The sequence below is a fragment of the Eschrichtius robustus genome, chromosome 5, assembly GCF_028021215.1.
Source record: "Eschrichtius robustus isolate mEscRob2 chromosome 5, mEscRob2.pri, whole genome shotgun sequence".
In the NCBI taxonomy this organism is placed as follows: domain Eukaryota; kingdom Metazoa; phylum Chordata; class Mammalia; order Artiodactyla; family Eschrichtiidae; genus Eschrichtius; species Eschrichtius robustus.
The window spans coordinates 122410731-122426396 of NC_090828.1; the positions used below are offsets into that span (position 1 = coordinate 122410731).

Consider the following 15666-nt stretch of genomic DNA (forward strand, 5'->3'; position numbering starts at 1 on the left):
CATAGTAGGAATATTTACACTTCGGAAATTAGCAAACACTACAAATAAGGGCTTTTTTTCTCCCCCCAAAAAACAACCTTTTGTTAAATATTTACCAGCATACCACTGAATGAAACCCTTGGATAAGAAGTGGTAACCTCTAGCAGCCAGTGTGTGTTCAGTAGGAAATTAATCACTTTTCTTTAGTAAATAAAATGAATGCCAAGGACATTTATATCTTGATATCAGAAAAAAAATTTAAGAAAACTTCTGAAGATAATTTGTGGACAAGCTGAAAAAAAGTGCTGTGTGTAACTTAGGTGGATCTATGACTCATAAACAAAGAAAAATGGATGGCAATAAGCTAAAACAACTGATAAAAATCCAAACACAGGGACTTCCCTGGTGGCACAGTAGTTAGGAATCTGCCTGCCAATGCAGGGGACACAGGTTCGATACCTGGGCCAAGAAGATCCCACATGCTACGGAGCAACTAAGCCCGTGCGCCACAACTACTAAGCCTGTGCTCTAGAGCCTGCAAGCCACAACTACTGAAAGCACGCGTGCCTAGAGCCTGTGCTCTGCAACAAGAGAGGCCACCGCAATGCAATGAGAAGCCCGCACACCACAATGAAGAGTAGCCCACGCTCACTGCAACTAGAGAAAGCCCGCGCGCAGCCACGAAGACCCAACACAGCCAAAACTAAATAAATAAATAAATAATTAAAAAAACCAAATCCAAACACAATAACAATTTACTAGAGGACGTTCTGTCTTTAGGTTTAAGAAGACAGCTGGAGGGCTTTCCTGGTGGTGCAGTGGTTAAGAATCCGCCTGCCAATGCAGGGGACACAGGTTCGAGCCCTGCTCTGGGAAGATCCCACATGCCGTGGAGCAACTAAGCCTGTGCACCACAACTACTGAGCCAGCGCTCTAGAGTCCGTGAGCCACAACTACTGAGTCTGCGTGCCACAACTACTGAAGCCCAGTGCCTAGAGCCCGTGCTCCACAAGAGAAGCCAGTGCAATGAGAAGCCTGCGCACCGCAACAAAGAGTAGCCCCCGCTCACCGCAACTAGAGAAAGCCCGTGCGCAGCAACGAAGACCCAACTCAGCCAAAAATAAATAAATAAATAGATAAAAAAAAAAAAAAAAAAAAGACAACTGGATTATCAGGCATAACATATCTCCTGATAAAAGTACACAGCAACAGCTGTAAAGTAGTCCTGCCAGAAAAGAATAAAGAATAAACCTGACTCTGACAAGTAAAACAAGCCTATAGTTTTACTACCAATTTAGAGGAATATTTACAAATTATCATAAGGATGCACCAAACCCAAACTATGGGAAACTACAGAAAAAAAACACTGGTGACAGTGGGAATCTGTGAAAACCATCAACCAATAATGGTATTTTGGGGACTTCCCTGGTGACTCAGTGGTTAAGAATCCACCTGCCAATGCAGGGGACGCGGGTTCAAGCCCCGGTCCGGGAAGATCCCTCATGCCGCGGAGCAACTAAGCCCGTGTGACACAACTACTGAGCCTGCGCTCTAGAACCTGGGAGCCACACCTACTGAGCCCGCGCGCCACAGCTACTGAAGCCCTAGAGCCCGTGCTCTGCGACAAGAGAAGCCACCGCAATGAGAAGCCCGCGCACCACAATGAAGAGTAGCCCCCGCTTGCCGCAACTAGAGAAAGCACGCGCGCAGCAATGAAGATCCAACACAGCCAAAATTAAGACGATAAATTAATTTTAAAAAAATGATATATTGGACTCCAACTCAAACGAACTGAAAAACTTAGTGTAAGGTAAATATTGCCTAGATAATTAATGATAAAGAAGAATTACTGTTAAACTTTCTAGGTTTCATAAGGGATAATGGTATTGTGGTTATTTTTTTAAAGTGCCTAACTTTTAGATACCAACATTTTTTGTTTTGTTTTGTTTTTGCTGTGCTGTGTGGCTTACGGGGTTTTTAGTTCCCTGACCAGGGACTGAACCCGGGCCCTAGGCAGTGACAGTGCGGACTCCTAACCACTGGACCACCAGGAGATTCCTGGTACCAACATTTTTAAAGATGAAATGATATAATGCCTAAGTGTGTTATAGATAATAAGTGGCAAGGAGACGAGGCAAGGGGGCATAGATGAAACAATATTGGCCATGAATCAAACATAGCTGGGGGACTTGTCTGGCGGTCCAGTGGTTAAGACTCCGCACTTCCACTGTAGGGGGCGCGGTCTGATCCCTGGTCAGGGAACTAAGATCCTGCAGGGCACGGGGCGCAGCCCCCCCCCCCAAAAAAAAAAAAGTTGGAAGATAGGCAATGGGTTCATGGGATGGGATTTCTTACACTATGTTCTCTACTTCTGTATATGTCTGAAATCTTCCATAATGAAGCTAAAACAAAGAAAAAGCTACAAAGAACTAGGATTAGAGTTGCTACTCACCTCAGATAAGACAGAGTCGAACAGTTTGAGTCTAACCAAATTACTCGCCTACTAAAACAAAAACATCAACAAACACTCTTCGTGGGACTGTAACAGAATCCAGAGTGTTACGTATAACTCTGTAAGCAGCACTAAAGCACTCAAGTTAATGGGAAATTACAGAGCATCAAATTTCAGTTCAATATAAGGCAGAACTTTTCTAAAAACTAGGGCTTTGACGGTAGAATAGGCTTCCTAGCAAGGTGCTGAGCTTCCTGTCACTAACTGTATCCAAATAGAGGCTTTGATGAGTGATTATCTACCCAGGGTGCTGGAGCAGGATCACCTTTCAGGATACTAATATTCTAACTTCTTAACTTTCCTAACCCTACATTGCCTAATACAAAGCTGTATTACACAAAACAACTCTGACTGTGCATGATCCCCAATATATAGTGGAAAATTTCTCCTCTGCCTTTTCTATCAACCCCTCTGCAGTTAACACCTCCTATTGCTACAAACTCTATTTCACAATTAACTTTTAATTCTAATTTTAAAAGTGCAAATCCAATTCTCTTAAAAAGTGTACAGTATTTTATGTTATAAAAACAATTTCAAACACATCAGTTCACTTGGTCCTTTCGACATCCTCTGGCTGAGAAGAGATTTACAAAACTCATGAGTATCATAATGACAGTCCCTGAACCATAGCACAGTAGCAGAAATGACTACTATCAGCTGTTCTGGACTGTTGCCTATTTGGGTTTGAAGGACAGAGTCACTGACTTTATCCCCTCTGCCACTAAATGACAAACATATTAAATTTTAAGTTAAATGAACGTGAAGGGGGAAAATACAGTATTCTTATTTTTAAGGATATTAATCCACAGCCTTTATAGTGGAGTGTTTAGTGTACCCAAAAGGGTACATTAAAAATTACCTGCTGCAGAATCTGGCTTTGTATCAGAAGTGGGTGGTGTCTCACAGAGCTCTACATTTCTGGACTGACAGTTTTCAGAAGTGTTGTTATGATCAAATGAGGTGGATGGAGTAGAGACTGAACTTCCTGACTGGCCACTATTTGACACTGGTATTTCACCTTTTAACGAGTGCATCTAGGGAGAAAAAACATTGGAACTTAATTACAGATAAGAATCTAAGTTTACCATGGTATATGAGAACAAAATATGAGCAAGTCAATTTGTACTCCATAGAAGGGAGAAGTACTAAACTTTCCAAGTAAATCAATCTAAAATGTATAATCCTATATACGACAATAATCACATTACGGAATTCAACTGCAAGGTGACAAGAGCATAAAAAGATATTTAAAGCACACTGTTGATTTTCCTCACAATTAGAATTCTAGGAAAAAAGTTACAAGCTACATTAGCCATTTGTCCAAAGTGGATGCAAGTGAGAAATTGAGTAAGGTCCTTAAAACAAGTCAAGCAATATACTGTTAGGGACCTTAATGTGACAGCAACTCCCTTTTGCAACAAAATAATAGTGACTGCATTATGTGGCTGGCTGAGGGAGAAAAAGGGAAGGGAGAATAAGAAGTCACTCATGTATTAGGTATAGGCACCTCGAACTTCATAATGTTATTTTCAAAACCAGTCCAGAAAGACAGTATTTACTACCTTTTAATAGCATGGTTAGTTCCTGAATATTCAGAGTGGCTCCAAAAATATTCCAACGTCAAGTTCCTGACATACCATTTTCCCATGTTTATACAAAGAACAATTCTGTTCCTTCTCACCTGCCGGACTTTGTGGATTCTGGTAACAAGTTCATCTGCAGGAACACTTCCTGCTATTACTTCCAAGGGAATTCCACTGTCTCCAATAAAGAAACTTGATGGAACACACACTACAGGATCTGTACAGTTTAATTAAGTCTAACAATTCGTGGGAAACAAGGGAATAATTTTATGAAACACTATTGATAACAAAGCAAAAGAAATCATCTTTGTGAATTTCACAATATAATCGGCTAACATGTTCACAAAATAATTTCAACTACCCTATCACTATGCCTGTAGTGCATGTGATATGTAAATTATGATTTATCTATATCACATACATAAGTGGAAAACATCCACTACATTCCCCTCTATCATAACTTTTACATCTATCTTACCTCTTGCTAGTTACTTCTAACATTCCAACCAAACTGCATCATATTGCTTTCCAGCTATTCACAATTTATAAAAACTCCCCGAGGGGACTTCCCTGGCGGTCCACCGGTTAAGACTCTGCACTCCCACTGCAGGAGGCAGGGGTTCGATCCCTGGTCGTGGAACTAAGATCCTGCATGCTGCACGGTACAGCGAAAAAAAAAAAAAACCAACAAACTCCCCATGATTCCATTTGCTACAAGGTACTTACTGTCTCAAAGGACACTTAGTAATATAAAGTTTCCATAAACAAGAATGCATGAGTTCCTAAATAAAAATGAATAATTTCTAATTGTCATGAATCAACCAAAAGAAAGGTAAATCCTCAAGCAAAATATATATAAAACCAATTCTTCATGGAAAGGATACAGATCTGTGAAAATTGTAGGCAGGCTTCACTGTAAAACAAAATCAAACAGAAAATCACTAGGTGAATACAAGTATTTCCCAAATATTGAGTTGTTTTTATAAAAATTTACTGTAGCAATTACAAGTATTTTTCTGAAACTATTAGTTCCTTTCATAGCCATCAACTGAAAGGGGAAAAACGTAATCCTTATCTCACAGACCTTTTTTGGTTTGTTTTATAATTTTCAGATTAAAGAGCACTTGTTATGGCAACCCACAAACTGGTGGCTGGATCTGGCACCTAAAAATCAACTTAGCATCTGCCCCACGTGGCTTCCTCAGCAGCAAGTATTTCTGAATACAGTATCTTAACTTGTAATAAGAATATATTAATACCTGTGACTTACTTGTGCAAGTGATAAGACAATACTTTATAATAACAAAGGATTCAAAACAACCTAAATATCCACCAATAAAAACTGATGAATCATGCAATTACAGAAAGGAAAAAGGTATAAAAAAGTATGTCAAACTACTACCATTTTTGTAAAAAAGGGGAGGAAAACAAATATATTTTCTTGATTTGGTTGCCTCCAGAGAAGAGAACTGGGTGGTCAGGGACAGGGATGGGAGAGAGACTTTACACTATAATATGAATAAAAGACATTGATCAATGTAGATGAGTAATTCCAAGAATCAAATTAATGCTTCCAAGAACCAGAAATCTGCTTCATTTTCTCTGAATATAAGGCATGATTATCATAAAAACATCTGAAAATACAAAAGTATAAAGAATAAAATTACCAAGAATCCTACCTTCTCAGAAATTACCACTGTAAACTTTTGATGCATTTCCTACCAATCTATTTTCAATGCAGGACATAACATAAACTAACACGTTCCTAGAACATTAGGTAGCTTTGTTATTATTATATAATAAATAAAATTTACTTTTCATAATTTAAAAGACACACTAGATTCTATTAGTAGACTGTCCATAATGAAACAAATATCAACCATCACTATATACAGGTAACTCTGCAGCTGCTAATAGAAATTTGTTTTTAAAAATACTGGATATATCAGTCTGTATATAAATCTCAACAATTCTGAAATTCTCATTTCTTCCACATTCCCAATAAACCTCTACATTCCTTCTGCCATTACTGACTCTAAAAGGTGCTTCTGGAAGATAATGAACAATATCAATGACACAGCAGACTCTTTTTAAAAAACTATTACAGCTCAATAAATATATAGTTCAGTAACTGCTGCTGTTGTGAGGCAGACTATACTATGATTTGCTTTGTGATGTTTTGTTAATAAAGAAAATTTTTAAATGAAAAGTTTACAAACTTATAGGTGAATTTCTGAATATTTTAATCTTGACAGTAATTTTCATTTTGACATTACCAATATCAAAAGGACAGAACTACCACTTTAAAACTGCTAATGAATTAATGTTTCCAGGCATTTATCATTGATGGCTGCTGCTAACACCATAAAGAGAGACAACAGAGCATTATGTACCCTCTAATGGAAGAATGGAAGACTTACAACCATCTATGAAGTAGTCTTAAGGGGGAAAAAACCTAACCTGAATCCAACTGTCAATTTACAGAAAATAGAGGACAGAGTAATAAACTAAATGACACTAACAGAGCTGCAATGAACAAAACCCGTACTGTAGGAAACTACATAACGAATGACCTGGTTTCCCAAAAAAATAAACTGCAAAGAAAAAGACAGAGAGACATAGAGGCGAAGCCTACAGAGTAAAAGAGACTTGAGAGAGATCAATGCATCACAATGTGTGGACCTTGATGGATCCTGAACCAAACTGTAATAAATTAAATTAATAATAAAACCATGACTGATGAGAGAACTGAAAATTTGAACACTGAGTAGATATTTCAAGTTAAGAAATTAGATTCATTTTTGACGTATTACAGTTATGTTAAAAAAATTAAGAATCCTTATCTTTCAGAGACATACCAAAATATTTATAGATGAAGTGACATGATGACTGAGATTTATTTCAAAATTATATGGGATGAGTTGAAGTGGGTGAGGGGATAGATGAACAAGACTGACCATGAGTTGATAACTGTCAAAGTAGCTGACAGTACAAGGGGGTTCATTACACTACTCAAGCACTTTTGTGTGTGTCTGAAATTCTCTATCCCCCCCCAAAACAAAAATTAACGGGGGGAAGAGGGATGTATTAATAAAACAGACTTGTGGTTATCAGGTCCTACGATGGACCTATAAACGTCCTTATTCTTACTGAACAAAATGGTTCCATTTTCAAAAATAGGATCCAAAAGAGTGGTCAACCTTTCAGAGATATTTAATATATGGTTTACAGTCACTTCCAAGTTTTTAGAATCTGAGGATCACAGTTCCTTTGCATTACTGGTGCATGTCACAGAGCTGCTTGGCAGACCAAGAATTCATAAGTTTTTCAGTATGATATAATGATGAACTTGAAAAATGGCAATCAGAATTTAAGTCCCTAAAATGTCTTAGACAAAAATGAACATTCTTATAGTCTAAGAGTATCACCATAAATCACAACCAAAGACAATGGTTAAAAAAAATTTTAATTACAAGATTAAAACATAAGCAAACCTTTTGGTATCGATTTTAATAGCAACAAAACTGTTTGAAGACGCTTCTGTCACTTTCTCATCTTCCCAACTTGCAGCCATCTGTGTAGACTGCTCATCATCACCTGTAAAACATTTCAAGCATTCTTAAAACATAAGGCCAGTATCTGCTGATTCTTTTCCCTGGAAATCTGGAACTTCAAATAAAATGTAATCTCACAAATAATACTTTCTACGAAATTTGAAAACTGAATTTTCCATAAATGAAAAGTGTGACTTATATGCATTGTTAACATTAATAAAAAGTAATGAAAAACAAAATACTGCTATTTAGATTATACAAAGTGTCTTCTAAATGAAGACATCCGAATTATGATGCAAATATTATCACAATAATTAGAAGTCATGGGCAGAAATGTGACTACTTTGGCTTTTCTACACATGATTTTATAAAATAAACGTACAATACTTTTCCTTTATGCAGCATCTTTCTGTTGAGTTCAATGTCCTCCACACACACCCCACTTATTTTCCAGAATTCCTCCAAGGTGGACAGAAGCAGGTGCAATCCTGTCTGCAGTTCTGGACCTGTCTTTTGTTATAGGCATACTAATTATAAAAGTTACACTGATCCAAAACTAATCTATGGTGACAGAGTTCAGCACGGTGGCTACTTTGGTAGAGCTACTATTGATTGGGAAGGAGGATGAAGGAGGCTCTGGGGTCTTGGAAATGTTTATATCTTTTTTTTTTTAATTTTTATTTTATATTAGAGCATAGTTGATTAACAATGTTGTGTTAGTTTCAGGTCTACAGCAAAGTGACTCAGTTATGCATATACCTGGATCTATTCTTTTTCAAATTCTTTTCCCATTTAGGTTACTACAGAATATTGAGCAGAGTTCCCTGCACTATACCATAGGTCCTTGTTGGTTATCCACTTTAAATACAGTAGTGTGTACATGTCAATCCCAAACTCCCAATCTATCCCTACCCCCCAGGTTCCCCCCTGGTAACCATAAATTCATTCTCTGTGAATCTGTTTCTATTTTGTAAATAAGTTCATTTGCATCTTTTTTTTTTTCCAGATTCCACATGTAAGTAATATCATATGATAGGAAATGTTTATATCTTATCTGAATGATAGTTACACAAGTGTATTCATCTATAAAAATTCATCTAGTTGTTCACTGAATATATTTAATATACCGTATGCCATACCTCAGGGACAAAATGTTTTAAAAGTTATACCTTTCAAGAGATTATTTCCATTTTAGACTTGTAATATCTAGATTTTGGCATAACCACTTATTGGTGGGCAAAGGGAAACTTACCTGAGTTAAGTCACTGAAAAATATTTCTGAGGTTAGCAGAGCTAAGTGCTTTTTCAAAGGTGAGCAACCTTTGCCAATTTATGCTTAAAAAGGCTTCAGGTCACATTTTTTGCTTTACAAAAATGAGATCTTTCTATACCTACTCTTTTGTTAAGCCGCTTTCTTCCCATGTGTGTTCCCGCCTTCCCCAATTTAATCCACCCTTAGCCTTCCCCATTTCAGTTATCTGTTAATGGGTAACACCATCCTTTCAGTTCTCAGGCCAAAAAGTTTAGGTATTCTTGCCTTCAACTGACGCTATCTCCAAAATATATCCAGGGACTTCCCCGGCAGTCCAGAGGTTAAGACTCCGCGCTTCCACTGCAGCGGGTGCGGGTTCGATCCCTGGTAGGGGAACTAATATCCCACATGCTGTGTGGCATGGCCAAAAAATTAAAATAATAATAATAATTATTATATACATATATATATATATTTATATATATATTTATATATATATATATATATATATTTTTTTTAAAAGCACCTTTCTTTAAAAAGTCAGATCAGGGACTTCCCTGGCGGTCCAGTGGTTAGGACTCCACACTCTCACTGCCGAGGGCCAGGGTTCAATTTCAATCCCTGGTTGGGGAGCTAAGATCCCACAAACTGTGCGGCGCAGCCAAAAATAAAATAAAATAAAACAAAAAGTCAGATTACATCAACCCTCTGATCAAAATTCTACAATAGCTCCCTATTTCCCTCAGAGTAAAAGCAAAAGTCCTTACAAATGACCTCAGGCCTTCAGTTACCTCTCTGACCTCATTTCCTTTTACTTTTTTGCTGTCCCTTTCCTTCCTATCCCTTTCCTTTCTATTCCTCAAATATTAAAGACATTCTTGCTATAGGTCTGTGTACTAGTTGTTTCCTCTGCCTGGAATATTCTTCCCCCAGATACCTACACGGTTAACTCTCAACTCCCTGAAGTCCTTGCTCAAATATTATGTTCTCAATACAAACTTTCCCTAATCACTACTTTAAAATTAAACACTTCAGGGAGTTCCCTGGTGGTCCAGTGGTTAGGACTTGGTGCTTTCACTGAGGGGACCCAGGTTCAATCCCTGGTCGGGGAACTAAGATCCCACAAGCCGCGCAGCATGGCAAAAAAGTAAAATAAAAGTACACACTTCAGATACTCCCAAAGCTCCCTCATTTCCTGATTTTTTTTTTCTGTAATACTTATCACTTTCTAATAGACTATGCGTTTTACTTATTATGTTTACTGTTTATTGTCTGTCTCCCTCCACTAGAATGCATGTTCCGTGAGAGCAAGGATTGTTTTCCTTTTTATTTACTGATATAACTCAAATGCCTACAACAGAACCTGGCCTACAGTAAAACACCTGGAATATAGCAGGCTCTCAATGAGTATTTTGTGGAATGAATAGCTAAATTTCTGGTATAGTATCTTGGCATGCCTACAAAAACTTGACTAATGCTGCACAGTTGAAAACATTTTTTGTGAAATGAGATCCAGGAATATTCAGTAATAAGGGGATTGAGAAATCTGGCCACGGAAAAGTAGACAGGGACTAGAATGCATCCACAGACCTAGACCAAAAGAACGCCCATTAGCAGACCCCTAGATGTTGAAGCAGCAAATGGGAAAACTATCATTTGCAGTGAGATCATTCTGAGCACATCTTCAGACACTATGGGGTGAGGAGAGATGTAAAATTCCAAGTAAATGACAGGATTATCAACCTAGAAAATAGCTATATAGGAACATTTTTACTAAACTTGAGAAGGCTGTGCGGTGATAGGGATCTTTTTCATTCATTCTTTCTTTCATACATTCACTATTTTATTCCACATTTACGTTGTGCTAGGCACTGAGCTACAAACTAAATATAAAACAAATGAGATACTATATGCCCTCAGTGGAGCTTAAAATCAAAAGATACAAAAAAAAGTACTTGTTTGGTAACTCTAAGTAGTTAGTGTTTAACGCGCTGAAGAAAAAAAAAAAGACCTCTTTAGATTGGTCAGGGAAGCCCTCTCTGAGGTGATATTTAAGGTAAGACCTAAAGGATGAAAGAGCTGAGCCATGCCACAAGCCAGAAGAGTTCACTACACAGAAGGAACTTCCGTGTAGGGAAAGGGCTGTATGATTACGAGTGTTGTGAACAACAGGGAGCAGGAGACAAGATGAGACTGAAGAGTTAAGGGTCCAGAGATGACGCCCACACTTCGGTTTATCCAACTGGATGTTAAGGTGGTGCCATTTACTTAGAAGTAGAACACTGGGGGGAAAAAACCAGGTTCAAGCAGTAATACTCTTAGGCTTGAGAATCCTGTGAGGCATCCAAGTGGGGATGTCAAGTTGGTACCTGGAAGGATGGATCTGCCACTTTTTAGGCCGATGTCCCTCACTCCCTCACCTATGCTGTATGACGTGGACAGGGTCTCAAATGTTCCATCCCCACTAGCAATGTCTGTCCATGAGTCAGGCTAGTGCAGCAGCAGCTGCTTGACCAACAGAGATGGAAGACTGAATGGAATTACATTAACTCAGCAAGAGTTATCTTAACACTGCTGGGTGGGATTATTAATCGCCAACTTCAGTATCTTTAGTTTCTTATTTTTAATCAAATTATGAACTGTGCTGTGGACTTAGGTGGGCCAAAGATTTTAGGAGAAAACATTACATCCTTGGTGGTATGAGCAGTATCCAAAAGTAAAGCCACTTAAAAGAATAGTACAAACTCTGAAGCAAAGAGCTGCAGACGCTACAATCAGTAACTCCAACCTAGAAAAACTCAACTGGTCAAAACCTAGAGGGTTTCTTAGTCTATTTTAACCAAAAAAAGAGGTATGAAATAGTGTCTGTCAGTCACAGAGATTTTAGCCAACTAGCAACACTAGTCAGTGAACCCACACCTCTACTTCAGAATCCTTGTCAGATTATTCTGTCTTCCCAAGAATAGAAGCAAAATCTTCTTCAGTTTTATATCTTTCAATTTACACAGCTATAATACTTTGAAAATCCTTGTTAACTCGTTGACTTAACTAGTAGTAATCTCTCTAGTCTCTTAACATCAATCCTACATATTCTTTAATTCATCCATGAAAATTTCAGTAAAATATAAACAATCTACCTAAAATGCTTCCCACTTGAGTGGTTATATGAAGCAATGATTACCCTTAAGACCACTCCTTCCAACTACAGAGACTCCCTCCAACTATTATATCTTTTTAAATTTCAGTGAGTTGGTATATTACTATCGAGGTCTCAGACGTAAGAAAATCATGAGTTCTGGCTGTATTCTTCAAAGTCAAGAACAGAGGTCTAAGCAACCTATAAGTGTTGCAGTTTCATGACTCCACTGTCTACATACTCCTGGAGTGACACTAATCCTACCTAATCTTGGAGATTAACTTCCTAAAACTCTAGAAAAACCAACAGTATTTTCAATGAGTCAAGGGACTGACTCCTTTGGCAGATTGCTAACAGTCCTCCTGCAAACATTCAACAGTCACTGATATTCTAAAAGCATACGACAAGGCTTCCCTGGTGGCGCAGTGGTTAAGAATCCGCCTGCCAATGCAGGGGACACGGGTTCAAGCCCTGGTCGGGGAAGATCCCACATGCCACGGAGCAACTAAGCCTGTGTGCCACAACTACTAAGCCTGCGCTCTAGAGCCCAAGAGCCACAACTAGTGAGCCTGCGCTCTAGAGCCCAAGAGCCACAACTACTGAGCCCGTGTGCCACAACTACTGAAGCTCCTGTGCCTAGAGCCCGTGCTCCACAACAAGAGAAGCCACCACAATGAGAAGCCCGTGCACTGCAACGAAGAGTAGCCCCGGCTCACCACAACTAGAGAAAGCCTGCGCACAGCAACGAAGACCCAACGCAGCCAAAGATAAATAAATAAATGTATAAAAGAAAAAAAAAAATAAAAGCATAAGATACATGCTCATCAGTAAAAAGTTAATTGAAGAATGTATGTATTATATATACACACAAAGCCCCAAAGATCTATAACTTTATTTTTCTATTGTAATAATTAGCACTACTGTTTCCAAATGGGTTTCCAAATATTTGTTAATTAAATCTAGCATTTCTTCTAAATTAACTGGTTAGCCCAGGAGTGCCTTCTAGGAACCTTTGGACACCATCAAATGTGTTTTCTGTTTAAAAATATGACTACCATAATCCTAGATTTCCTGATTTCTACACCAATTTCAATAACTACCTAAATTCTGCAACTGTTCAGTTTTTTTGAGAAACAAAAAAGACACTTTTTTTTTGAAGCTGCTAAAAAAAAAAAATCTGTCAAGACAAGATATAAATCCTTTTTGTGACAATGGTGTATGTCATTTTACCACTGTGGACGTAAGTTTCCTCATCTATAAAATGGGCATAATAAGCCCTGTTCTACCAACTGCCAGGATCAATTGAGATTATATATGAAAAACACAACTTAAAATGTCATTAAAACTATTACTGTACTCTTAATAAGCATACTAAGTATCATTAATTTTCCTTTCCGTTTTTTTTTAATAAAACAGGACTACTTTTTTTAAATAAATGTATTTATTTTATTTATTTATTTTTGGCTGCGTTGCATCTTCATTGCTGCGCGCGGGCTTTCTCCAGTTACAACGAGCAGGGACTACTCTTCTTTGCGGTACAAGGGCTTCTCATTGCGGTGGCTTCTCTTGTTGCAGAGCATAGGCTCTAGGCGTGTGGGCTTCAGTAGTTGTGGCACATGGGCTCAGTAGTTGTGGTTTGCGGGCTCTAGAGCGCAGGCTCAGTAGTTGTGGCACACGGACTTAGCTGCTCCGCGGCATGTGACATCGTCCCAGACCAGGGATCGAGCCCGTGTCCACTGCACCGGCAGGCAGATTCCTAACGACTGCGCCACCAGGGAAGCCCTCCTTTCCCTTTTAATCCACTTATTTCTTTACAGGTTTACCGCAGTTATTTATTTATGTGAAATATAACTCTAAAAAAGCGTAAGAGAATGTAAACTACTCCAGCTCTTCTAATTAACAGCACTGGGCTAACATTTTAGCATAATTTAAAACAATTCAAAATTCCAAATTTAATGTTAAATGAAACTCATATTCCAGCAACTTGCTCTTCACCGCAGTGCATAAAGTTATAGGGCTATTACCTAGCCTTCCAAGTCATGAGTTAATGATGAATAAGCCGTTACTAAACACAAATAGTTGAAATAATACACCTCAAATTAACGGTAGTCACAAACATTGATTTGGTTCATGTAATGAGGACCAGCAAAACCTCACAGAGGCAAAGGCTTACGGTAAATCTAGAAGATTTCAGTAATAAAATACGGAGCAAAATAACCCAGAGCAACACGGCGTAAATGAGTTAGTACACCTTCTGAAACTGTAGCTATGAGACTAGGAAAACAACAAAAAGAACCAAGGCTGGTGTGTCTACTTCTTCTAAACAAATGGTTAAAAAAAAAAAAATCAACTTGCAAGAAAGCAATTATTCCACATTAGATTCACCACTCCCATATCACTATAAAAAAAAAAATCAAACCTATATAGACCTCAAAAGTTTGCGTTTCAGGAACATACGAAAGCCAGTAACCCTGAACATCAGGTGCTTTCTCTTTGTTGATTACCGATGACACAGCTTTCTTCCTGACAGTCCACAACTAATTACAAGTAAAACTGCCTGCCTAATGGCCCGTCTCTCTTCCCACCTACACACTAACTACACGGGCGTTAAAGCCTCCCGAAGTGGATCCTCGGGGACAGAGCGCCCTACGCGGGGGGCCCGGGAGGCGGCGGTGGCGTCAGTGTACGCGCGGGGTCAGGCTCGGCGGGGCGCTGCGGGCTGAGCGGCTAGGGCCTGCTCCACCCGTCCCCTCGCCCCGCGCAGGGAGGTGACCGCGGGGCTCGGCGCGCTTTGGGGGCGAGGCCGGGGCCGTGCCTCCCGCCGGGGGCCGGGAGAAGCGGGCGGTGGGGGCCAGGCCCGGTGCGCTCCAAACGGACGGGGGAGGAGCTGAGACGCCAGGGAGACGGGCAGCCCGGGCCTCTTGGCGCCCGGAGGAAAGGCTGGGGGCCCCTGGGGTTAGAAGTAGGCCGGAGGGGGTGCCCCGGCCACGTCTCGGGCCCTCGCCTCCTTCACCTGCCACGAACACCACGAAGACCGCGCCGCTCCTCTTGGCCGACGCGATGGCGGCAGGAATGGCGCCCTGGAACCACAGCATCGCTACCCTCGGGCACAGGCACTCGCTCGCTGTGTTGTCGCCTCGGTCCCGGAGCTGGCCCCGCCCTCTCCGTCGTTGGGCCCCGCGGCCCGCCTCCGGCTCCGCACCGGCGCGCAAGCCCGTCAGCGGCCCCCTGGACGCGCGCAAGCGCGCAGGCCGAGGCGCGCCCCGCGACACATGACGCCACGCGTCGCCGTCAGCACCGCGCTCCCGTGCCTTGTCTCGTTGGCAAGTCGGTGCGTGTAGGCGCCCGCGAGACCGCAGGCCCTGCAGTCCCGGAAGTGGAAGGAGGCAGCGGAAAGGATGACTAATCGCTAAGTGGCGTCGGCGGCGCCTTCCTGAGGCATGACGGGAATTGTAGTCTTCTTAGGCTTGGTTCCTTTAATGTGGGAAATGTCACTGTGGTTTCCCGGGCACGGCTAAGGGGGCAGCAGTGAGAACCACTTCACAATCTATAAAGAGGAGGAGAGGTGGCGCTAGTCACCGGGAGATGCCACTCTCGGCATTACTGAGACCTTAAATGTGAAGGAAATCATCCCCGCCCCGGGTGGAACC

At 40.4% G+C, this 15666-nt stretch overlaps 1 protein-coding gene across 3 annotated transcripts in view; it reads right to left on the reverse strand.

The window, feature by feature from the left end:
- UBXN4 (UBX domain protein 4) overlaps nucleotides 1–15348 on the reverse strand; it is a 32165-nt gene extending 16817 nt beyond the window's left edge. The window contains exons 1-6 of one of the 3 annotated variants that reach the window (XM_068545200.1): nucleotides 15030–15348; nucleotides 9166–9291; nucleotides 7569–7671; nucleotides 4959–4987; nucleotides 4173–4291; nucleotides 3351–3525 (exon numbers count right to left, since the gene is read on the reverse strand). In XM_068545200.1, the coding sequence (XP_068401301.1) occupies nucleotides 3351–3525; nucleotides 4173–4291; nucleotides 4959–4987; nucleotides 7569–7671; nucleotides 9166–9291; nucleotides 15030–15111 (634 nt within the window). In that variant the 5' untranslated portion in view covers nucleotides 15112–15348. The remainder of the gene's footprint in view (nucleotides 1–3350; nucleotides 3526–4172; nucleotides 4292–4958; nucleotides 4988–7568; nucleotides 7672–9165; nucleotides 9292–15029) is intronic. The other 2 variants (XM_068545199.1, XM_068545201.1) reach the window with 2 other exon arrangements.
- Between the last annotated feature and the right edge of the window lie 318 nt (nucleotides 15349–15666).